At 43.9% G+C, this 24,220-nt stretch overlaps 1 protein-coding gene across 3 annotated transcripts; it reads right to left on the bottom strand.

Moving 5' to 3' along the window:
• Positions 1-2,579: 2,579 nt before the first annotated feature.
• LOC130478091 (putative lysosomal acid lipase/cholesteryl ester hydrolase) lies at positions 2,580-24,011 on the bottom strand. Of its 3 annotated transcripts, none has more exons than XM_056850209.1 (9): positions 23,910-24,011; positions 18,597-18,722; positions 16,911-17,101; positions 15,888-15,997; positions 11,349-11,485; positions 8,870-9,016; positions 7,549-7,620; positions 5,407-5,478; positions 2,580-2,835 (listed from the first exon to the last, which is right to left on the bottom strand). In XM_056850209.1, exons 1-9 carry the CDS (start codon positions 24,009-24,011, stop codon positions 2,602-2,604), a joined length of 1,191 nt encoding a protein of 396 aa, XP_056706187.1. In that variant the 3' UTR covers positions 2,580-2,601. The 3 variants fall into 3 exon arrangements, with proteins under 3 accessions (XP_056706187.1, XP_056706186.1, XP_056706188.1); XM_056850208.1 differs by having other exon boundaries at positions 8,870-9,012; positions 11,345-11,485; positions 16,911-17,109; positions 18,605-18,722; XM_056850210.1 differs by having other exon boundaries at positions 16,911-17,013; positions 18,608-18,722.
• Between the last annotated feature and the right edge of the window lie 209 nt (positions 24,012-24,220).

Genomic DNA, 24,220 nt, shown 5'->3' with positions numbered 1-24,220 from the left:
GGAGATGCCAACTGACCGAAGATTGATACATCCGGCTTGCAACAGAAAACACCAAGGTGACAAATGCTTACAGAGCAGATCACCTGGGGTTCCCTGAGGCAGGCTAAGAGTTAACTGCAGGACCATTTGTTACTATGACAACAAGTGGTCCGGCGGATGGGGAAAGCAATTGCATTTTTTACCAATGTTAACTGAGCCACATCCTGGAAGGTCTTGCAGTTTGATTTCCCCAGCCAGGCCAAAGGCCTGGACCAAAGATTTTTCAGCAACAAGGAATTGTGTGTGGGGGGGTCCCATTTCCTTGACACGCCTTACCCCTGACAGGGGAGGGAGGAAGCGCTGCCATTGGGCTGCTGGGCAGAGGGGCGGGTGATGTGAGAAATGCCCTCAGGTGTGCGTGGAGAGGGGGAAGGGAGCAGCCCCTCTGGCTTTCTAGTAATGAACTCAGGCGAACTCTGTGCTGGGGCGACGGCGCGCGCACCCACAGAGAGGGCTCTGAGTGCCCTTTCTGGCACACGTGCCATAGGTTCGCCAACACTGTACTAGGGTAACTTCAATTAGGGAGGAAGGGAGGTGGAATTGCCTGCATCTGGTGTGCTCTGCCCCCTTCCTTCAAAGCACATTCTTCAAAACAAAAGTGCGTTCCCACGGCTGTAAATTGCTGAGTGAACCATTTGCCCCTCTTAGGCCTCCTGAGTTTAATATCAAGTTATACCAGGCCCTGGTCTGAACCAAGGAATTGTAACCAAAGAAATTGGGGGACCCAGTTTTTTTACACAGGGTCCAACTGCCAAAGTGGCCATTTTCTCCAGGTGAACTGATCTCTGTCGGCTGGAGATCAGTTGTAATAGTGGGAGATCTCCAGCTAGTATCTGAAGGTTTTGGAAATTTTCTAATTTCCAAAACCTTGTGTTACTTGCCCAGTGGTGTCCATTTTTCCAGCAGTACCTGGAGGTTGGCAACCCTATGGAGAAAATGCCTCCTTTCTTTGGATATTGTGGATTCCTTCCTATATAATATGTATTACTAGAAATCAAAGTCTCTAGAGAGAGAGAGTCTCTCTAGTTTCTGTTTCCAGATGTTAGTTTCAATTCAGTGTAGAATGTAAGTTTTCATCTTAAAAGCAAGAGTAAAGTGCAGAAAAACACGTGTGTTTCTTTAAATGAAGAACAGCACCTAAAATTTTTAAAAGTTCACAAACTGCATGCTGCCTTTGTTCTGAGTTTTCCCAAAGGTTAACTGTATCTTTTCTCATGTCCCTGTGATATAGAAAATGATACATAGTTCACATACAGACATTAAGGCTGCAGTCCCAAGAACAGAAGTCTCATAGAATATATGTTTATGGTTGGGCTGAAATACTTCAGCAATCAAACTTCACACCAGTATACTACTGTGCGCCCACTATTTACATTTCACTAATTGAGACCATTAACTGGAATAAAACACAATTACGAAATGAATCAACAGAATGTATTTAAGATCAAGATTCCCATTAAGTGAGTATTGAATATTATCTTATCTTCAAAAAAAAAACCTTAAATTCTAATAAACAATAAAAATGTTATGTTGGAAGAGAAATAAATGCATCAATTTTCACAGTAGTATTGCAGAAACAAACCTCCTGTTCATAAGAGATATGTGAACTTCATTTTCAAACATTACAATTTCACGTCTTATACATTTAACTCTGACCACATAGAAGTGTCTTCTGAAAGTACCGAAACCCAACTGTTTTTCATTAATTCACAGGAACTTAATTTGTACTTCGATCACATAGGCCATTTATGCATGGGAGGTTTTGCCTGGAATTTGCCCCTCTCTAGATGCACATTTCCCCCATCCAAATTCTCAAAATTCAAAAATAAGCCCCCGTGCAGAGTTTTGAGAATTCAGATGGGAAAAATATACATCCAGAGCGGGGCAAATCCAAGGCAAAACTTCCCGTGTATAAATGACGATAGTAAGAAGGCAGTTATCGAAGCCCTTTCATCCTGAGCCGCCTCAGGAAAGTCCAAGAATCTTCAGCATAAGGGGATTAAACGCTTCAAGTCTCAGAATCCTAGGTGATGCCCAGGTTTTGCAAGTCGCATGCTGGACATTAACCACTGAAGTGCTGTTTTTCACTTGGTGCATGCAGTGAGTCAGCTCAAGGGATCTGAACTATGTAGGTTTCCACTGACGCTACTAACACTAGACGCACCCACGAGGTGACTAATCATTTTTCCAAGAGCTTATTACCAGTTCTGCTGCAGCTTTAAAAACAAGACTGTGCCTCAATAGATAATTTAAAAACATCAGCTTTCCTTCCAAGTGCGTGTTGCCTGGGGAGGTTTATGGCAAGGCATTGCATTTTCTCTGACAGGAGGCTGCATCGTTTTTAACACATCTCCTGAGGCTGTGAGAAATCAAAATACTTTCTATGATTAGTTCAACCATTCTATCTCCAGCAATATTGCTACACTGCAAAAAAATTAATACCCTAATGGTTTTTAGAAGAAGAAATACCTTTACATGGTGAATTAATGAAATGAAAAAGTGCCACACACTGATTTCTTGAAGAATCATTTCAAAAATTACAGCTCCAAGCACCCCACAGACCTATGGATTTTTCTGCATCAGCTGAATTATCTCTTTGTACATGCGCTGCGGAGCATCAAGGCCCCAGATGAAATCCAGATGTTCCCATTCAGGAATATTCTTGTGGTAAACTACATTTGGGATCTGAGGCAGCAACAGGGCGACATCCTGGGGGTCTGCGACCCTGTCATGACCGCCGGACCACAAAGCCGTCGGCACATGCATTTCTTTTATTCTGTAGTAAGGTGGTGTTGACTAAAAAAGAGGTGGAAATAAAATTATTGTTTGTTAACACAACACTGCTTTGCAACAGCAAGAAAGCATATCTCCAACTGCATCGATGGGGAACCCTGATCACAAAGCTATTAAGCATTCATGTCAACGGAAAGTTGTCCCAAAAGTTCAAAGCAATCATTTTTGAGTTCAAGAGGGAACTCTGTAAAAATGAAACGACAGGCCAAGAAATGTAAAATTCTCATGGGGGGAAACCTCCCTGCCCTTTCCCCCAGGAAAACAGAATTTTGGGGAAAATTTGAAATATATGCAATACGGGCAGCCCATTCCTTGGGGGGTGGTGAGGCTCCTTAGGAGCTGGCATGACCCCACACCAGCATAGGTGCCAGCTTATTATCAAATAAGGTGGCACCTACACGGGCACAGGGGCAAACACACCAGCGTCTGGGAGCCACCAGCCCCCACCGCCAGTACAGCCACGGTGGCAGGGATTTCCTAAAAGGGAAAGCCCGTGCTGGCATGGGGGGGGTTCCCTGGGGCAAATGGGGTAAGGAAGCTGCCCAAAGGCAGCTCCACCCTTGGGAACGCCCCCAATGCCACGCCTCAAGTTGTGGCGTAGTTGCGCCACCTTTGGGAGGGGGCACAGCCTCACTTTGTGCAATGGGGCATTCCCCCCCCCTTTTTTTAAAAATTCTTTTTTTGTCTTTGCGGCAACTGGGAAGCCTCTGAGTAGGCAGTGTGGCTACGCCCCTCCTGGCTGTCACAAATCTACCCCCCTTCAGGAATGGGCTCTTACTGTCCTATCAAACCCAAACTAATTTTACTGCTTTGCTAATATAAAATGCATGATTCTTAACTTACTTAGCATATGCAATTGCAATATTTGACATATTTTATGGAATGTAAGTTATAAATGTTTTAGTTTCCTACAAGCAAAATTGCAAATGTACCTAATACTTGACAGAAAGCTGCAAGCTGATGCAACCCTACTCAAAAATACCTTATTTTTTCCCTACTTTTCAGATATCAGAACTAGGACTTAAACAGAAAACATAAGTGTTGTAGTAACTATGAGGAAATATATTATTTGGTCAGAAAAAGGGTCACCCACTCACAACAGAACCAGAAGCATATTTTGATATGTTGTTAAAGGTTATAACGTTACAACAGTGAACAATTCAGTAGTGCATTATCAGCACATACATTATAGCATTTTGACTATGTGCAAAATTATTCACATTTCAAAATAAAAGTATCCACATCTCAAGTCTCTGATCAGAATCAACTGATGAAAATTCTGATTCTGAGCCTTCATTTTTATCCTCACGCAGGTCTCTGGAAAACTTGAGGTTTGCACAAATTGAAACAAGCCTCTCTAGTCCTTCAAGTGTCAGTTTGTTTCTTGATTTGGTGTGTTTCCAGAGAGGGACCAGTGTGCGTCTGAGCACCACCTCCAGGGCTTTTCCCAGTTGCCTCTCTCCTGCCCTGGATGTCTGCCTGGCAATCCCTCTGGGCTCCAGGCTCTCTGTCCACTCTCCTCGACTCGTGGAGTGGAATGCGCTCTTGGGGGCGTACCAGGGGAGGTCCATAGATATGCTGGTCCCAGATGGTGTAAGGCTTTAAAGGTCAAAACCAGCACTTTGAACCTGATCCAATACGCCACCCGGAGCCCAGTGCAGTTGTCGCAGCACTGGCTGAATATGTGCTCGCAGCGGGGTCCCCGTAAGGACCCGCACTGTGGCATTTTGAACCAGCTGGAGTTTTCGGGTCAGTCTCAAGGGCAGCCCTACGTAGAGTGAGTTACAGTCTGGAGGTGACCATCGCATGGATCGCCGTAGCTAGATCGTGGTGGGAAAGGTAGGGCACCAGCTGACTAGTCCAGTGGAGATGATAAAATGCTGCCTTGGCTGCGGCTGTGACCTGAGCCTCCACTGATAGGGAGGCATCAAGGATCATACCCAGGCTCTTGATGGCAGGCGCAGGTGTCAGCTTCTTGCCATCAAGAGCCAGAAGCGGGCACCCCGCCTCTGATCCGCCCCGGCCTAGCCTGTCAGGCCTTGATCCCTCGTGCAGGAGTAAAGGCTCTTGACATGAGTTAGGCCAGTTTCTGGCTACATGTCAAGTCCTGGTTCTCATGCCTGTTAGCATCTGTGTACAGTTTTGCTCATCCTGTTTTCCACAGCTGTGCTGATTTTCCCGTTCTGGGAACCTCTTATCGCGGGGCTGCTTGGCCATGTTTACTTTCACAGCCTGTATTGCTTTTAAACATGTAACTTGCCTATGTTTCCTCATTACTAGCCTCACCTGCCTCTAGGCAGCCAGTCCTTTAATCTGTCTTTTTGCTCCTAATAAAGTATTACTGCTTCAGGAATACCTGCCTAGATGCGTTTGCTTATGGGATGCTAGGGACAGACGCCTGATCCTGACATAGCCATTTTGGTACCCGTCAGCAGTAAGGGAAAGGTGCGGCATCGCTGAGTTGAGATGTGGGGTTTTCTGACCTCCCAGAACATGTGGAAACATGTGGGAACATGTGGGAATGGGCCTTGTGAGTCCTTTCCTTCACAGTACTCAACACTGAGGAATTCTTACCTGATTATAATGAGCCATGTTTTTTGCCTCGCTTCCCCAGTCAAAAGCTCTGAACTGCCCAGACTTGACAATCTAAAATAATAATAATTGCATATTTATATGCATTCATATAAATATATCATGGCACTGGCATGGCAGAAATCACAAGCACCTGGATATTCACACGATGATTAAGATTATACAACAAAACAGGCTGATTCTTTTTCTTCTGGATTATTTACTCCCTTAATATCCTACTTTTTCTCCCCAGTGATGGCACAAAGTGGTTTACAACATTCTCTGCTTCCCCATTTGATCCTCACAGCAACAACCCTGTGATGTAGGTTAGGCTGAGAGTATGTGACTGGCCCGAGGTCACCCAGAAAACTTAATGGCATAGTGAGGATTTGAATTAGGGACTAACAGAACCTAGTCCAAGGTTCTAACCACTACACCACATTGGCTCTTCTTCTCAAGAAGAGCAAAGGTTAAAATCTTAAGGACTGGGCAGATATAAGGACAGGCAAAAAATATGCAGGGCCATCCAAGAGCAGATCTGACATCCAGTTTTGCTCTCCCATATTCATCAACCCAAAACCTCTGCATTTCATCTTTTCCATGGGCTGCTTTGGGCAAGAGTTTTTTAGCCCTAGTTTCATAACTTTACAGAACACAGGGGGGCGTGGGTGAAACATAAAATCTCCTCTCAGCTCACCCTCAGATTTCTATTTCAGATGTGCAGAACTTCCCTACGCTGCTCAATCTACAACATCACCATGACAGATATTCTAGTTTCATATCAGATGCTTAATGGGAAAAAAGCTTTAAGACCCAGGTTCCATCAGCTGTATAATTCTGTGAGCGCTCAGGATTCTGGGTGTGCCAGGGCCATTTCTGGGGGAATATATATACTTGTGAAGGATTCATGTGTGACAGTAGGTGGAATTTTTTAAATATCACATAAGAACATAAAAAAAGCTATGTTGGATCAGACCAAGGCCCACCAAGTCCAGCAGTCTGTTCACACAGTGGCCAACCAGGTGCCAAACTACAACAACATTTTACACGCATTTGGAGAAACAGAAATAGAACAGTGGCAAGTAAGCCTGAAAGAGGATTTATGAACTAAATCACCAAATCGAAGTCTGAAGGGGTGAAATCCAACAAGCCCGACTGCATGCACAAAAACAACTACAAATCCCTCAGAATCCTGCAAATCATTCGGCTTGATCCAGCAGGGACTGCGTGCTCAGCAGTGGCTCCAGATGACTCAACCAAGCCCATTTCTAAATTGAAGAACTTATTTACCAGACACAGAGCACTATCTCTGGTGATGCTTCTGTTCTAGGACACGGAGTAATGGATTTAAACTAAGAGAAAAGCGATCCCACCTAAACATTAAGAAGAGCTTTCTGAAGGTGAGGGCTGTTCGATGGTGGAATGCACTGCCTCGGAGGGTGGTGGAGTCCCCGCCTTTGGAGGTCTTTAAGCAGAGGCTGGATGGCCATCTGTCGGGAGTGCTTTGATTGTGGGATCCTGCATGGCAGGGGGTTGGACTTGACGGCCCTTGTGGTCTCTTCCAACCTTGTGAACATATGTCCCTCCTACACCTGTTCGATATAGAGTATTACAGACCAAGGAATATCAACTCTTTTGCCCTGTGCTAGGGGCCTAGGAAGATGCTATGCCTTGCACCATTGCAGCTACACAAAGGTGCAGGGTTGTCTTGTTCACGTCAAATGGTGTTCTCCCATCAGAACACTGCTTAGCTTCTCTTATGTTACCAACATCCAGTGGCCCTACAAACACCCAGATTTTTCAACCACCTCTCGAGTCTGTATCCAATATGCTACATAAATGCAGAATTTGTGCATTCCATATACAAATGATATTTCTTATCAATTACCAAATACTTTTGAGATCTGTGCTTCTGAGATACCATGTAATAGTCTTACAAGAGTCTGATTTATTAGATTATGAACACACAGTACTAAGAGGAGAATCTATTGAAAGCTGCCCTTTATCCTTCTGTGGTAGCCTTAATTTTTATTCGTTACAACCCCCTCCCCAATTCTTTCAAAGCCATCCATACCAAATGTAAAAAACAATGCGGCAAATGTCTCCAATCAGATTTGCTGATTTCAAACGATGCCAAAAGGTTACCTGACTCCAGTGAAGCATGTTCTGGACAGATGTTCCAGCTGGATAATGTGCTGAATATATATCAATTCGAGTCTGAAACATTGGAAGAAAATTACTCATGAAAGGCAGGTTCAAATAAAAATACTGTTTATTCATCAAAGTGTAAGAGCTACCTTGTTCCCTTTTAGTATTAGTTTTGCATGAATATAAATAATGCGGTGCAGGCTGACATCAAACTTTAGATGCAGGTATCACACAGACTGCTGCAAATAAGTACTGTCTTAGTAACTTTTCCTACTGAAATGCAACTCACTCAAAAGTTACAGACTAACTACCCACATTTCTTCAGCTAAGTCACCTCGACTTGTTAATTTAACTGTAGCTCTTGGTGTAACGTTAACGAAATAAAAGCAATGTCATTTAAAAATGGCATTTCAATTTTAATTATTAATGCATGACTTTACTCCAAGGGCAGTTACAGAAGTAACTGTTTGCCATGGCTCCATGGTACAGCCCATATTGAACATAGGTGGCATACCAGGCTGGAGTATCTGTAGACCAAGTTTCTGTAACAAAACTACTCCTTTCATCAGATTATCCTCACTATCCCTGGGATCTGTCTCACACCAATTACATTCTAGAAAAAATACTCCCAGATGCTATAATCCAGTGGGACTGTGGCCACCATTTAAAAAAAACGCATCATGACCTTCATAGATTAGCATAAAGGGCCAATGTCCAAAAACTAGGGCCACAAACTTGTAATATCACAAAAAGGCAAAAATAATATTCATCATTTTTAAAAGAGTAATAAACACGCCGGCTAGGAATTGTGCCAGAGTTTTGTGGGAAACTGTATTGTACCATGACTCAGTCCTTCGCCCTGCTGTCTCTCCATAAAATTCAAGTTATGCAGCTGAATTCTTGCCTTCCATTCATTTTAAAGAGCCTCCACCCACACTTGGATTCTGAGGAATAGTCTCTGGTCTTTTATGCATGGCTGTTTCCCTTGAGATCACCCCTCCGACGACTTCGAGTCTTTGTGTTAATGATGCATATTGTTTCCAAATGTCAGAAGTTGCCTTTTCCTGCCCCGCCCACCCACCCCACATTTCCCTGTGTTTTGCCTGCATTTTCAGAGACTGGTTTTATCTCAATTTTGAATGTGCAGGCAAAATGTGGTGAAATGCAGAGGGAGAGCGAGGCGACCTCTACCGATTGGAAATGGCATCCATAATCAACACAAAGACCCAAAGTCATCGGAGTGAAACAGCCATGCATAAAAGACCTCTGTCTGGTAACCCCTGCAAAGATATATTTACTAGCCAACCAAGGAACTTACCATGTTTAGGTTGTTTTTATTAAACCCATTAAACAGAAAGAGGATATCGCCACAAAGATCATCAAGTAAGATGTGGTTGCAAATGTGGGTACCAAGCCACTTCATAATTTTATTCTGGGGAAAGAACCCCTTAGTTCCAAACACTACCTGACAAAACAAGAAAAATTGGTACACGAAGGTGAGTTTTCTTAGGACATTTTTGACATGATGAATCAAGCAGCAAAATATTTCAAATACTCAGTCTGGGATTCAAAATACCCGCTCAGCCATGAAGGTCACTAGGTCACTGATCTTGAGCCAGTCCCACTATTTCAGCCTGATCTACTTCACAGGGTTGTCGTGGAGAGTAAATGGAGACAGAGGGATCATGTTCAAGGCCCTGAGCACCTCGGAAGAAGGTCTGGATAAAAATTGGGGGGTGGGAGGCAGAGAGGCAGCTGGATCTTCTAGCAGTAATTTACTGCCAAGCTACTTGGGCACTCACCCAAGTGCTACCTACAGTGGCAGAGACTGGCCCAGCCACACAAGCAGCACCGAGCTGCCAAGATAAACATATCTCATCACTGCAGCAGTATCGCCACCAGCCACATCACCAGTGTGGGATCTGCCCTGTGGAGTTCCATAGGGCGCAGTTCTATCCCCCATGCTCTTCAATCTCTGTGTAAAGCCCTTAGGACAAATCGTTCGTAGCTTTGGGGTTGGATGTCATCAATATGCCGATGATACACAGCTCTATATAAAGGCAAAGGTAGTCCCCTGTGCAAGCACCGGGTCATTACCGACCAATGGGGTGACTTCACATCCTGATGTTTACTAGGCAGACTACGTTTACCGGGTGGTTTGCCAGTGCCTTTCCCAGTCATCTACGCTTTACCCCCAGCAAGCCTGGTACTAATTTCACCAACCTCGGAAGGCTGGAAGGCTGATTCAATCTTGAGCCAGCTACCTGAAACCGATTTCCGTCAGGATCGAACTCAGGTTGCGAGCAGAGTTTTGACTGCAGTACTGCAGCTTACCACTCTGAGCCACGGGGCTCAGTTAGCCTGATCAAAGGGATCATAATTATCCCTTTGTGTAGTTCTGCAAGGCCAGCTGAGATACCTGTACCTGTGATTGACCATGGTACTCTATTCGAAGGATGTAACCCTGCTGAGGACGGCACTGGAAGATGTTTAAGGACGGAATAAATGTTTTCTGGTCAACCGTGTCCCCTTTGCTAACCAGCATTTCCTTCAGGTTTTTGTGGAAATGCGTGTTTGGTCTTTTCTTTAAGCGTGTGTGAGTTTTTCCCCTTCTTATTCTTTCTGTTTAGAAATTTTTGTAAACAAAGTCCTCCTAGTAGCACACAAGGGCAAGTAAAGCCATCACACGGTTCCCTCACCATCTAAGATCAGCTCTATGATAGTCTACTACAGTAACTGACTAAGTAACAGTACAGGTCCACCAACAAGTTTCCCCCAGTATCACGTTAACATGTTGCAGGACTGGCTGACTTGGACAGCACACAGTGAGATGTTAAGCACAGTTATATGTATCTAAGCTCACTGACTTAAGTGAATTAGAATGCTGTAACCCTGCTGAGGGCAGCACTTGGAAGGTGTTTAAGAACAGTGAGCTGCTTTTTTACATAAGGTGTCTCATTGTCCAGGGGACAATAGTCCTGACATTAATGGATTCATTTCTGCCCAACTGAGGTTATAAACGTTAGGTAATCTGCTCCAAATTGGTTTTAAATTCTCCTGGGCTATTTCATAGCTTGGGGAAGGTTGCCGACCAGGTAATTATGACAGGTGCTGCCTTCAGCAGGCTCACATCATTCTAATCCACTGAAGTCAATGAGCTTAGAAAAATAACTGTGTTTAATATCTCATTGTATGCAGTGAGATATTAAGCGCCAGCGGCTGACTTAGACAGCAACAGGTTGATATTGTGTGTGTTGTGTTAAGTGCCATCAAGTCGCTTCTGACTCATGGCGACCCTATGAATGAAAGTCCTCCAAAATGTCCTATCTTTGACAGCCTTGCTCAGATCTTGCAAATTGAAGGATGTGGCTTCCTTTATAGATTCAATCCATCTCTTATTGGGTCTTCCTCTTTTCCTGCTGCCCTCAACTTTTCCTAGCATGACTGTCTTTTCCAGTGACTCTTGTTGTCTCATCACGTAACCAAAATACGATAGCCTCAGTTTAGTCATTTTAGCTTCAGTGAGATATTAAGCACAGTTATATGTTTCTAAGCTCAGTGGATTAGAATGATGTAACCCTGCTGAGAGCAGCACTGGAAGATGTTTAAGAACAGTATAAATGTTTTCAGGTCAACCGTGTTCCCTTTGATAACTAGTGTTTCCTTCAGGCTTTTGTTGAAATGTGGGCTTGGACTTTTCCTCAAGTGTGTGCAGAGTAAGAAAGAAACACATCTCCTAGTTCTCAGCTACATCCAGTGTTATTTACTCAAGCAAATCTCTTGGCCAAGATACATACTTTGATCAGCTGTTCAGGAGACTTCCCAAGCTTGATTAGAGTGCTGACTGAAAACTTTAGCGTGACTACTGGTGCCAACACAAAGAACATTTTTATCTTCTCAGCTAGCTGTGGCATGGATGAAAATGCAACAAAACCTGGGAGGAAGGGTGGGGGAGAGAGAGCAGAGGAATGTGAACAAGATGCAATTCAACAAGGATAAGTGCAAAGTTCTACATCTGGGTGACAAAAATGAGAAACGTGCATACTGGATTGGGTAGCCCTTCTGGATAGCAGTGTCTTAGATGTCATAGTTCTGCTCTACACTGCATTGGTCAGGCCACACCTGGAGTATTGTGTGCAGTTCTGGAGGCCCCACTTCAAAAAGGATGTGGAGCAGGTGCGGAGGAGAGCGATGAGGATGATCAGGGGCCTGGAGACTAAGCCCCATGAGGAAAGGCTGAGGGACTTGGGAATGTTTAGTCTGGAGAAGAGGGGGTTGAAGGGGACATAGAATCAGAATCATAGAGTTGGAAGGGACCACCAGGGTCATCTAGTCCAACCCCCTGCCCAATGCAGGAATTTCACAACTACCTCCCCCACACACACCCAGTGACCCCTACTCCATGCCCAGAAGATGACCAAGATGCCCTCTCTCTCATAAACTGCCTCTCATGAACTGCCTAAGGTAATAGAATCAGCATTGCTGACAGATGACCATCTAGTAGTCTCTCCTTAAAAACCTCCAGGGAAGGAGCACTTACCACCTCCCGAGGAAGCCTGTTCCACTGAGGAACCGCTCTAACTGTTAAAAATTTCTTCCAGATGTCTAGATGAAATCTCTTTTGATTTAATTTCAACCCGTTGGTTCTGGTCCAACCTTCTGGGGCAACAGAAAACAACTCGGCACCCTCCTCTATATGACAGCCCTTCAAGTACTTGAAGATGGTTATCATGTCCCCTCTCAGTCTTCTCAGACATGATTGGTCTCTTTAAGTATCTGATGGACTGTCACTTAGAGGAGGGCAGGGAGTGGTTCCTGTTGGCAGCAGAGGATAGGACCCGCAATAATGGGTTGAAATTATGGGTGGAAAGGTACTGGCTGGATATTAGGAGAATTTTTTTTAATGGTAAGAATTGTTCAACAGTGGAACCAGCTACCTAGGGAGGGGGTGAGCTCCCCCTCACTGGCAGTCTTTCAGCAGAGGCTGGACAAATACCTGTCGGGGATGCTCTAGACCAGAGGTTCCCAAACTGTGCTCCAAGGAGCACTTGGTGCTCTGTGAAGCATCTCCTAGTGCTCCGTGAAGAGACTGGAAAGAAAAATACTACTGTCATTTGGTTTAGTATACAGGTGTTAGGTGAAAATTAGTGCTCTGTGACGAATTTCTCTCTGGAAAAGTGTTCCATGACTCAAAATGTTTGGGAACCTCTGCTCTAGACTGATCCTGCATTGAGCAGGGGGTTGGACTTGATGTCCTGTATGGCCCCTTCCAACTCTATGATTCTACAATCTAAATAGTTATTATAAAAGCGACACAGTCTTCAGCAAGGTGAATATTTTCTCCCACTTTTATTACAATCAACAATCCAGCTCACTGCATTTATGAGCTTCATCTTGACAGGGACTGTCAGATCTTAAAATCCCAGTTATGGTCTTTATACCACTTATATCGAACCAGTGGAGCAAAAACTCTTCCTGTCAGTTATTTTAGACTTAAAAAGCAGCTTCAGATTACTATTGCAAAAAAAAAAAAAAAAAAAAAAAGCTAACATTCAAAGAAAGATGGAAATTACTATACAATGCATCACTGAATAACAATAATAAACAATTTTGGGCCTTAGTTTCAGGTGCTCTCTCTGGGAGATCGGGTCCCCTTGATTGTCTAATCCCAGCTCAAGTTTGGGAGGACCATTTTACTAAAATCTTTTCCACTGTTACAGACAGCTGTTCTGATTTATCAGACCCTGGTCCTTTAGACCTCCCTGAATGGCCTCCTGTGAGCCGCAGTGACATTATTTCCCTGATTAACCAGCTCAAAATGGGGAAGGCTCCAGGACCTGATGGTCTCCCCCCTGAACTGTTTAAAGAAAATCTGATATGGTGGGCCACTTCCTTGCCACTCTTTTTACTCTTATTGATAGAACAGGGAGAATGCCCGAAGCTTGGACTAGGGCTATAATAGTCCCCATTTATAAAAAAAAGGTGACTTACATCTGGCAGATAATTATCGCCCCATTAGCCTCCTGTCCATTATTGGCAAATTATACACAAGACACCTTTTAGATAAACTTTCTTTATGGATGACTAGTTTTAAAATCTTGGGTAGGGAACAGATTGGGTTTTGCGCTGGTCACTCTACTTGAGACCACTGTGTTACCCTAACCCATTTGGCTGAGAAATACAGTGGCCCTGGTGGGAAGAAGCTTTATGCAGCCTTCCTTGATTTAGAGAGCGCTTTTGATTCTATACCCAGGAAACTCCTGTGGGACAAGCTGAGCAAAACCTCAATAGACAAGATACTCCTTTTCCTTGTCCAAAAATTGCACTTAACAACTAGTTGCCAGGTTCTCTATGGCTCACGTGGTGAGCTAACCAGAGAGATTCCTACCAACCAGGGAGTGAAACAGGGGTGTGTGTTGGCCCCCTATCTCTTTAACCTCTTTACAAATGACCTTGACCCATCGTTAAGAACAGTAGATGGCCATTTCCTCAAGCTGGGCCCTTCCTCCATCCCTCTACTATTGTATGCCGATGATGCTGTGGTATTATCACTAACACAGAAGGGGCTAAGGCGGCTGCTGTCCATGTTTGTAAGCTACTGCAATGCCAACTTATTATCTATCAATTACAAGAAATCTAAGATCCTAGTCTTCTCTAAATCTTGGAGACGTCAAAGTTGGACAATTAAAGGGCACGAAATTGAACAAGTGAAACAATTTAGATACTTGGGCCTGAATTTCCAATACAACAGCAATTGGACAACTCACAGGAACTATGCTGTGTCCTCAGCGAAACGTAATAACGAGGCCACAATTCGTTTCTTTTATGTTTATGGTGGCCAATTAGTTCCTGCTGCCTTACGAGTGTTTAAAGCTAAATTTATCTCCCAACTCCTATATGGAGTTCCTATTTGGGTAAGTGCCTTAAATCAGGACATTGAGAGGATTCAGTCCACCTTCTTATACCGCATTCTTGGTGTCCCCAATTGCGTAGGGTATGCAGCTCTGTGCCTTGAGACGGGACAGGGTTTTTTGGAGACCAGAGCTTGGATCCAGACCATTAAATTCTGGTTACGTCTGCACTTTCTAACTGAATACCTGGCTATATACCTGCATTGCTGGGAGATTCTTACATAAGCCAGTGGTCGAAATTAATTATCAGGAAAATCAAGTCTGTCGGTATCCCATTTGATTCTCTTTTGATGCTTGGGAAAGAGCAAGCATTTAGATTGATACGTCAGTGCCTACTAGATATAGAAATGCAGACCCTAACCCCCCTAGCTAATAGACACTGTTCCCCCATGTTTCATGGTATTACTCCGGCTTATGGAGCTGCAGCTTTCTACTTATCTTATTTGGAGTCACCGGACATTCGCAGAGCTTTTTCAAATTTAGCTCTAACGCTGCTAAGATTTCACGGTTTTTTCTGTCAGCCTGCAGGGGAACTGTGAGCCTCGACCAGCACATGGAGTGATTTTGGATGGGACTTTGCATGGGTTTTTCATTTTAGTGAAAGAACAAAGGAACACAGAGTGACTGAACTCCGCATCCCAGAAGAGATGCTGTAACTGTACCAAGTTGTTCTGGACTATTCTGCATCATACAGGATCTTTTCATAAATTCTTAGAACCTGCTATGACAAGTGATGGAACACTTCTGATCGTTTATAGTATCCAAGTGTTCAAGTCAGCCAAACATAGGGACCCAAGGCAACTTAGGCCTTTTATGCAGGGCCATTTCCCCATGTCACCCCCGCCAACTTCAGGGCTTCCTTCTGATTATGCATGCCTTTTCTGCCCATCAGACGTCACCTCGCTCTCCCCGCACGTTTTGCCAGCATTTTCAAGATTTTGGCTAAAATGGCATCTGGAAAACACAGGCAAAAAAGGCAGGGCGAGAGCGAGGCGGCCTCTGATGGGCGGAAAAGGCATTCATAACCAAAAGAAAGCCCGAAGCAGTCCGGTGGGGGTGACCGTGGGGAAACGTCCCTGCATAAAAGGCCTTACAGTGCAGCACTGTGCAGTTATTCCAGCAGCTTAAATGCACCGAAATCAATGGGCTTAGACTGCAGTAACTCTGCACAGGATTGTAGTATTAATATGCTCCATCTTCATTCAGTTTAGGAGCACATGAAAGCTGACACATTTCTTAAAATAAGAAGCACTTACAAAAAGATGGTCAGAACAAAACGAGTCTTCTTTTGTGTCCAGTGGCTACATGAGTAATGACTGTACTAACTCCTAGTTCTCTGCAGGAAGTAAAACACAGCATTAAGTGTCCAAATGAACCTGTAACTATTACAACTGCCAACAGGTGTGAAGGGGCTTGTTAACTTACCAATTGTGGTGCCCTCGGAATGGCCAACATAATATATACGCTTCTGTCCAGTTTTGTCCAGGATAAAGTTTACTGAAGCTGGGACATCATATTTAGCCATTTCATCAAAACTGTAAAGGAAGAGGGATAGCAGAGGCTACATTTAACATATGCCAAAAGGATCCACATCATCCAAGCCTCAGTTTCCTAAAAGGCTTTGCTACCCACCAGTGTGATAGATTAGCTTCTAGGAGACCAGGGTCCATGTCATAGTTCTGCCAGGGACATATCAAGTTGCGACCCAGCAGGCTCAGTTCCTCCACTAAAGAAAGAGATTGTAGCACCCTGTTTCCTGGAACTGTAAGGGTTGTAAAGTATTTTTCAAATTCAAAATTAGCCAGTCACCCTATGTAAGATCAACCTACTTTTTCATGGTTGTTGCACAAGTCATAAATTGAATAATCACACATAGGTGGCTCTAAGATCCTTGGAGGAAAACCTGTAGACATAGAAGATTCCTCAGTAAAGAGGAAGGAGCAGTTGATGCATTGAATTATCGAGCTAGTAAGCCCTGTAAAAATCACTCTACATAGTTGCCCATTACAAAGCTTTTCTTCCCCAGGTATTTGCAGCAGCACTGTTGATAACAGCCCTCGCGATGAGCTACCGGAAACAAATTGCTCATCACATAGTAATGCAAGGATAGGCAACCCCTCAAAGCATGGAAGAGCCTTTTGCTCAGCGCACAGGGCCACCAACCTCTGGCAAAGCCCCTGGGGCTCACCTTGCTGCCAGTAAATCTGATCCAGTACAACCACTCTCTCACACCCATCAATTTCACCGGAGGGCACTGTGCAGGTTTCAGCACTCAGGCCAAAAAGGTTGCCTACCATCGAGGCCATTGTTCATCCCTTGTCACCAAAATAATTATTTCAGCAATGACATACTTAACTATAAGCATGCAATTCCCCACAGGTAGTCAACAGGAAGAGCTCAACTGCAGCACATTATCAAGAATTGCCAACACAGAATTAGATTTAATACCTGAATGCCCAGAATTCTTCTTGCTTCACTGTATAGTTTTTGTGCTTTCGAGACCAAGTGCTACCCCTGCTGTTTCCTAACCAAACATCATAGCCAGCATCGGCCAGCACGAAGCCCAGGCTGTTGAAGTCAAAATTTGACACCCAGTCAGAGCCCTCTGCGAGCAAACCGTGCTGCAGAAACACAGCTGGCTTGGGATCTGAAAGGAAAGCATTTTAACATTGAAGAAGAAGAAGAGTTGGTTTTTATATGCTGACTTTCTCTACCACTTAAGGAAGAATCAAATCGGCTTACAATCGACTTCCGTCTCCTCCCCACAACAGACACCTTGTGAGGTAAGTGGGGCTGAGAGTGTGTGACTAGCCCAAGGTCACCCAGCTGGCTTCATGTGTAGGAGTGGGGAAACAAATCCAGTTCACCAGATTAGCATCCCCTGCTCATGTGGAGGAGTGGGGAATCACACCTGGTTCTCCAGATCAGAGTCCACCATTCCAAACCACCGCTTTTAACCACTACACCACGCTGGCTCTCTTGTTCACATTCTGTTGCTGATGCATGATCCACCAGAACGTTTTAATGCAAGAACCATTCCCCATCACCTACAGATTTGGCCAACAGAAGGAGCTTTCACAAGTAGTGGCTTTTTGGCCTGAAATACATTACTTCTGATAACAGAAATCTAGGTAAAGGGATGCTGAAATTTCAACCTATGTTTGGAATTATGCTGCTCTTAGTTGATTTGCACCCTGTTCGTTTTGTGTGAGCAAATTCCTCATTCATGAAAAAGTTGCAAAAAAGCACAAACGTGGAGGAGCAGGAAGCCCCATAGCTTCATTTCCATTTTCTACTAGTTTTATGCTTTCAATGGGCAGAGAGCCTCCACTAATTAATGTGGGCACCTATGTGGAAATGAGGACTCTTGTGTTTCTCTTTGAAATCACGACAAAGGTGGCTTTTGCAATTGAAGTGCCTGGAGTTCGCCTCCATTCTCCTGGACTTAACCAAGAAAAGTCAGGCTGTGACTTAAGTCAATAAGGACACTGTATGCAGGCATTCATGAAACCCAGTGGTTGCCAGCTAACCATTTAAGCATCCTCTCACCATATATCTTTATTTTATTTCCCTTCACTTATACCCTGACTTTCTCACTAATGGAGACCTGAAGCGGTTTACATCATTCTCTTCTCCTCCGTTTTATCCTCACAGTGACCCTGTAAAGCTAGGTTAGTCTGAGAGCATGTGACTAACCCAAACTTCCATGGCAGAGTGGGGATTTGAACCGGGGTCTTCCCGATCCTAGTCCAACATTCTAACCACTGTCCATACTGACATCCATCAACAAACAAAATTTAAAAATCAGAACTCTAAAACGTGAACTTCATGCCAAGAATGCACTACATTAAATAAAGGCCCAATCCAAGTAACATTACAATATCGACTAGCCATTCCTTTCCCTACCAAGATCATTGGAAAGAAAAACTATTTTGTGGGAGAGGTCAGTGCTTAACAGCAAAAAATCGAATTCCTTAATATATCACTTTCTTGTATGTATAATCATGATCAAACAAATTGCAATTTTTTCCTTGACCACTCTTGACACAAGCCAAACTTCTCCAAAGCAAAACATAGACCACTTTTCTGAAAAGCTCATACCTACAGTATTAAAACGTTTCACATATATATGACATATTCACCTTTGTTCCACTGGCTTCCTTTCCCATGAGGTATTCTGTTAACACTGAGGATATACCCATCATCTGTCACTACCTCATATTCCTCACTGGGATATCCTCTGAAGGAAATAATTTCACTCTGGAGAAGGAATAGCACAGGTAACGTTTGGTAGGAACAGTTAATAAGCTAATGTGGAATGCTTACAGCGTTTGTTTTCTTCGTCCCACACAACAGAGGAGATATTGCCATTGCTGAAACAGTGGAAGGAGAAACAACATTTGTCCTACTCAAGACAATCGTTTATTTGCTAACGGCGAACAAAGCTAAAAGCAATTCCAGCAGTTTGTCCAGGTGTCTTGGTTCTTAATAAAATTGACTGTGTATGGCCAAAGGCCATTACAATCCCACATTACGTTAAAATGCATGCAATAGAAGGATTAGCAAGAGAACAATAAAAACAAATTCGATGAAAATCAGTCAGGAGCAAAAAGACAGCTCGGCCCAAAAACACAAAGTAAACCCCAAGAACAACTTTAGCTCAAATTTTCAGAGCAGCCAATGCAAATAATGAAGCCATGCCAGCGAGTGACACATTGATTAGAAGAAAAAATATTTTTCTTGGCTGCTCTACCAGGTTCAACACTGTCTAAGATTGCCAGGGGGAATTTACATCTAGGCTCCCGATAAAGAGGGGGAGAAATGAGGAAGGGCCTCCATGGAGACTCAGGTGCTGAATGTGGGAGGAATTTGCAAGTTCCCCCCTGGGGAGGTTCTTGAGATTGGATTCTCTGCTTGCTTAACTCACCAGAAGCAAGAATCAGAGTCTTTACAGGAAAATTAGATAGAGCTTGCACTCAAGATAGTGTAAACAGCACACAAAACAGATAACAGAGTTCATGCAGTTTATTAAACCTTTCAAGAAAATGTAAGAACAGAAACCAAAGCACAGAAGTCAAAGCAACACTTAATGATAAATGTCACAGACCCACACAGAACAGACACACGGCTAATCAAAGCGCTTTGGATCATTCCAAGGAAAGACAGAAGATGGGAATCACAAGTGGAAACCCAGGTCTTCTCCCTATTGACAAAGACTGTGGCAATTTGGTTCCTGTTCTATAGGTAAAACCGTAAGAGAGGGTCTCCTCTGGACCCCTCCCGTTCAAATTCCTCGGGATATGAGTTTTGCACAAATCATGGCTAATCTTGTTTTAAAATATAATGTTCCAAAATAATTCTTTCTTGGATCCGGAGTCCCTGACAAGCTCAGGATATGAGTTTTGCACAAATCATGGCTAATCTTGTTTTAAAATATAATGTTCCAAAATAATTTTTTCTTGGATCCGGGGTCCCTGACAAGCTCCCTGTTTACCCGTCAGACCTGCAAAAACAATTCTCCAGATAATTTGCTGCTGGCCTCAGCGACCTTGTGGTTCTCATAACATAATGCGGGGGCACCCAATGTGTCTTAGCTGAGTGACTCCTAGTAATGCCCTAACCTGTTCCCCTTTAAGGTCATGGGTTAGTTTGGAATTTAGGGTCAGTTAAAGGTCTATTTCATGAAGGCCATAGTCTAAGCTACAGATTATAATATTCAGGTATATAGGATTCAGGTTTTTCGTAACTCAAACTAATAATGTTTAATACAAACTAATGTTCAATACAAAGAAATTCTCACCACACTGAACAACATGTTTTCAGGTGTTATTAGCTGTTGACATGGCTGTTGTCATAGTTTGGAAGCTGCGAAAGCTATTCTAAGTTTGTGAAAAGTGCTGTAAGAAAAGTGTGGGGCTCTGCTTTGATAACTTAGTATATCCTTCCAGTAATGAGAGCCAGCGTGGTGTAGTGGTTAAGAACGGTGGTTTGGAGCGGTGGAGTCTGATCTGGAGAACCGGGTTTGATTCCCAACTCCTCCACATGAGCGGTGGACGCTAACCGGGTGAACCGGATTGGTTTCCCCACTCCTACACACGAAGCCAGCTGGGTGACCTTGGGCTAGTCACACTCTCTCAGCCCCACCTACCTCACAGGGCGTCTGTTGTGGGGAGGGGAAGGGAAGGCGATTATAAGCCGGTTTGATTCTCCCTTAAGTGGCAGAGAAAGTCGACATATAAAAACCAACTCTTCTTCTTCTTCTTTCACTTGAACCAACTGTGACTATCCAAGTGGGACCTACGAAGCTACTCAAGTGACCTTAAGCTTCATGGTTTACAAGAACAATCAAAAGCAAACTGGAATGGTCTGGAAAACAGCAACGGGAATAGAGAGGTGACCATCTGCAGAACTAAGGATCAAGCTGGACAGTACTGCAGTTCTGTGACAGAACAGCAGCTATGGTGCTGGAGGTAAGGCGAGTTAACTCTCCCACCATGCTCTTTCTCTGACTGAGAAAGCCATCCCCAGCTTTTTCTTAGCACACATTAAGAGAAAAAAGGCAGATACACAGGTCATGGCTGCTCCCCTCCCGCCCCCGTCCCCCATCAAAAGGTGTTGTTAGGGAGACTTTCAAACATGAAAACAGCACCGACAGAGGAAAAGTTAATCTCCCACCTTACCCAAAACCATGACCTAAACCCTGTTGAATGAGGTTTGTTGCTGAAAACATATTTGGAGCTCAAGTCATGGTACAGAAGAAGAAGAAGAGTTGGTTTTTATATGCCGACTTTCTCTACCACTTAAGGGAGAATCAAACTGGCTTACAATCTCCTTCCCTTCCCCTCCCTACAACAGACACCCTGTGAGGTAGGTGAGGCTGAGAGAGTGTGACTAGCCCAAGGTCACCCAGCTGGCTTCATGTGGAGGAGTGGGGAAACCAACAGGGTTCACCAGAATAGCCTCCGCCACGCATGTGGAAGAGTGAGGAATCAAACCCGGTTCTCCAGATTAGAGTCCACCGCTCCGAACCACCGCTCTTAACCACTACACTACATTGGATTATAGCAGTTCAAGATTACAGCAGTTTATGTTATTTTATTAATTAATTACCTTTATTTACTTAATTAATTAATGACCTTTCTCCCCAATGGGGACCCAAAGTTGCTCACATCTTTCTCCTCTGCTCGGTTTTATCCTCACAAAAACCTTGTGAGGCAGGTTAGGCTGAGAGTGTGTGACTTGCCCAAGGTCACCCAGCAAGCTTCCATGGCAGGGTGGGGATTTGAACCTGTGGCTCCCAGAGCCCACTCCTTTAAAGGGAAGCTTTCTGTTAGTGAGACGGTAAACCTTGTGAGAACCTTGCAGGCAAATCAAAGCAAGAAGTACAACAGAAGGGGGGAAAAGAAGTGGGAGAGTAAAGATATCAACATCAGTCTTGTGACACTTGACATTTTTGTCAAGGAAGTCTGTTGACGGGGACATGAGGAGGAAGTCAGATTAGGTCTTGAAACCAAAAGCGTAAAGAGAGAACAGAGATCAGTTTTTCTTAACATTGAGTTCACTACTGCCTGTCTGCTATATCATCATGGAATGCTCCTCAAACCACAAGTAAAAAATGATGACATAAAAACAGATACATTAATGACATATGCAGGTAAAGAAGGTTATCAGGAAGAGTAAAGAAGAGCACTTATCAATATATTAACCCGTAAATGCCAATAAAGGTTCTGTATTCTCAATATATTAACCCCTGTAGTAATATACCTATATAAAGCTGTCTAGTTTGGGTTGCTGTGTTTTGTTTTGTTTCGGCCCCCCTTTTTTACTTGTAGCTTCTAGGGATATTCGGAGGATTGTCAAAATGTACAAAGTTAATGGGGGAACATAGACCACTGTTCTTAACCACAAATCCACTACCTCCCACCAGCGAAGCAGCATTATAATTAATAATAGGTCATGAGCATGTTGTGCGAGATTCAAGACATAAGCAAGAACAGTGTGGCCACAATACTGTTCAAAAGGTCACTTGGCATGTAATGGATTCCCTGCTTAGAGGACACTTCATTGTATGTTTTTTTGGGGGGTGATCCCACACACCATGCACCCACGCTGGAAATTCTTTGCTGTTTCAGAGGGTAGCTGTGTTGGTCTGCAGTAGAATAGCTAGATTCAAGTCCAGTAGCACCGTCGTCAACATATCTGACGAAGGGAGCTGTGACTCTCGAAAGATTATTCCCTGAAAATCTTGTTGGTCTCTAAGGTGCTGCTCGACTCGAATCCAGCTGTTTGCTGTTAACTGCACCTTTTGTTGATGTATGTTTATTAACAGTAGTTGTATAATCTTCTATATGGATATGCTTTACATTCTTTGCTTTTTTACGCCCACGGACCATCTTCCTGGATGTTTAATAAATCTTATCAGCACGTGTATGAAATCTAAGATATCAAGCGTCCCTATGAAATTGTCTTTTCAGATGGAACTGATCATAGGCAAAATTCTATTGAAGGGTCCAGTAACGCAGGCCCAGACAGCAGCTGCTATGCTTTTGATCTGACACTTGGCCATTCAAAACAGAAACTAAGGAAGCAAATTGAGTAGGAGCCATGAAGAAAGGCATTTTCCCAATATCAATTTTAGTTACTACACAGGCATCGAACTTCCCAAGGACACTGAAGAATGCTGTCCCGCACCTAATATTCTTGAGCTCCTTTCAGAAATGTTCACAACCTTTTGTGAGTGCAAGACCATGTACAAGGGAGAATGCATCTTCATGGCTAGGGGTTGCCACCTCCAAGTTGGGAAATACCCGGAGATTTGGGGGGTGGAGCCTGAGGAGGGCAGGGTTTGGGGAGGGGAGGGACTTCAATGGGGTATAATGCCATAGAGCCCACCTTCCACAGTGGCCATTTTCTCCAGGTGAACTGATCTCTGTCACCTGGAGATCAGTTGTAATAGCGGGAGATCTCCAGCCACCACCTGGAGGTTGGCAACCCTATTCATGGCAGATGCCACTGCTCTGATGTTCCTCTGCCATCATGCTCTCATATTTAATTAACTCATTAAAATGCAAATTCACATCCGAACATGCATCCAACTGACAGCAATATAGTGCAAAGTATGCAACATCCAGACCTGGATACTGATACCATGGAAAGACATGCAGCAGAGATGGAGGACATATGCATCTGATATGACTCATTGGTACTGCATTACTAGCAGTTGGATGTCCAGTGGCATGGGCACCCCCAACCCCAGTTGCCAGTCGATGGAGGGAACAAGGGCCACAAACAGGCACCAATAATGTGTAACAGAGTGGGACGGCAAAACTAGCATGGTTTCACACCCCGAACGTGGTAATTTGCCCACCAAACACTCAGCAGAACACTATTCAGTAATAATCATAGTTGGAGATGCCTTCTATAGGAGAGAACATAAACATGACTTACAATATTCATGGTTACTTCTGGATTAACAGGTCTTCTTTGCCCCAATACTTCTGAGCTTATAAGGCCCTGGGCCAAGCTTGACACAATTATGAAAAGCCACATCTTTGGCCTACATAAAAACAAAATTCAACTCTCAGCACAGAAATCCAAAACGGCTTCCTTGGGGGGGGGGGGGGGACCAGATTAATAATTTACGACACAACCCACACTAAAGCATGGAGAGTGCGCAGTTAAAGCCAAAATTTGCTCCATAGAAACAGTGGCCAGCAAGGGTCCTAGTGTACCACTGTGGTGTGTGCCCTCCTAAAATG

Source organism: Euleptes europaea, chromosome 5 (genome assembly GCF_029931775.1).
Source record: "Euleptes europaea isolate rEulEur1 chromosome 5, rEulEur1.hap1, whole genome shotgun sequence".
Lineage (NCBI taxonomy): Eukaryota > Metazoa > Chordata > Lepidosauria > Squamata > Sphaerodactylidae > Euleptes > Euleptes europaea.
Note: the sequence above shows the minus strand (reverse complement) of the source record. Positions and strands in the feature narration are given on the sequence as shown.

Coding starts and splice junctions, on each gene's coding strand:
- LOC130478091 (XM_056850209.1), bottom strand. CDS start 24,011: ATGTGGCTTTTCATAATTGTGTCAAGCTTGGCCCAGGGCCTTATAAGC. Junction 17,102..18,596: donor AGTGGAACAAAGGTGAATAT/GTCATATATATG, acceptor TCAGATCCCAAG/CCAGCTGTGTTTCTGCAGCA. Junction 2,836..5,406: donor ACATGGCTCATTATAATCAG/GTAAGAATTCCT, acceptor CCTCTTTTTTAG/TCAACACCACCTTACTACAG.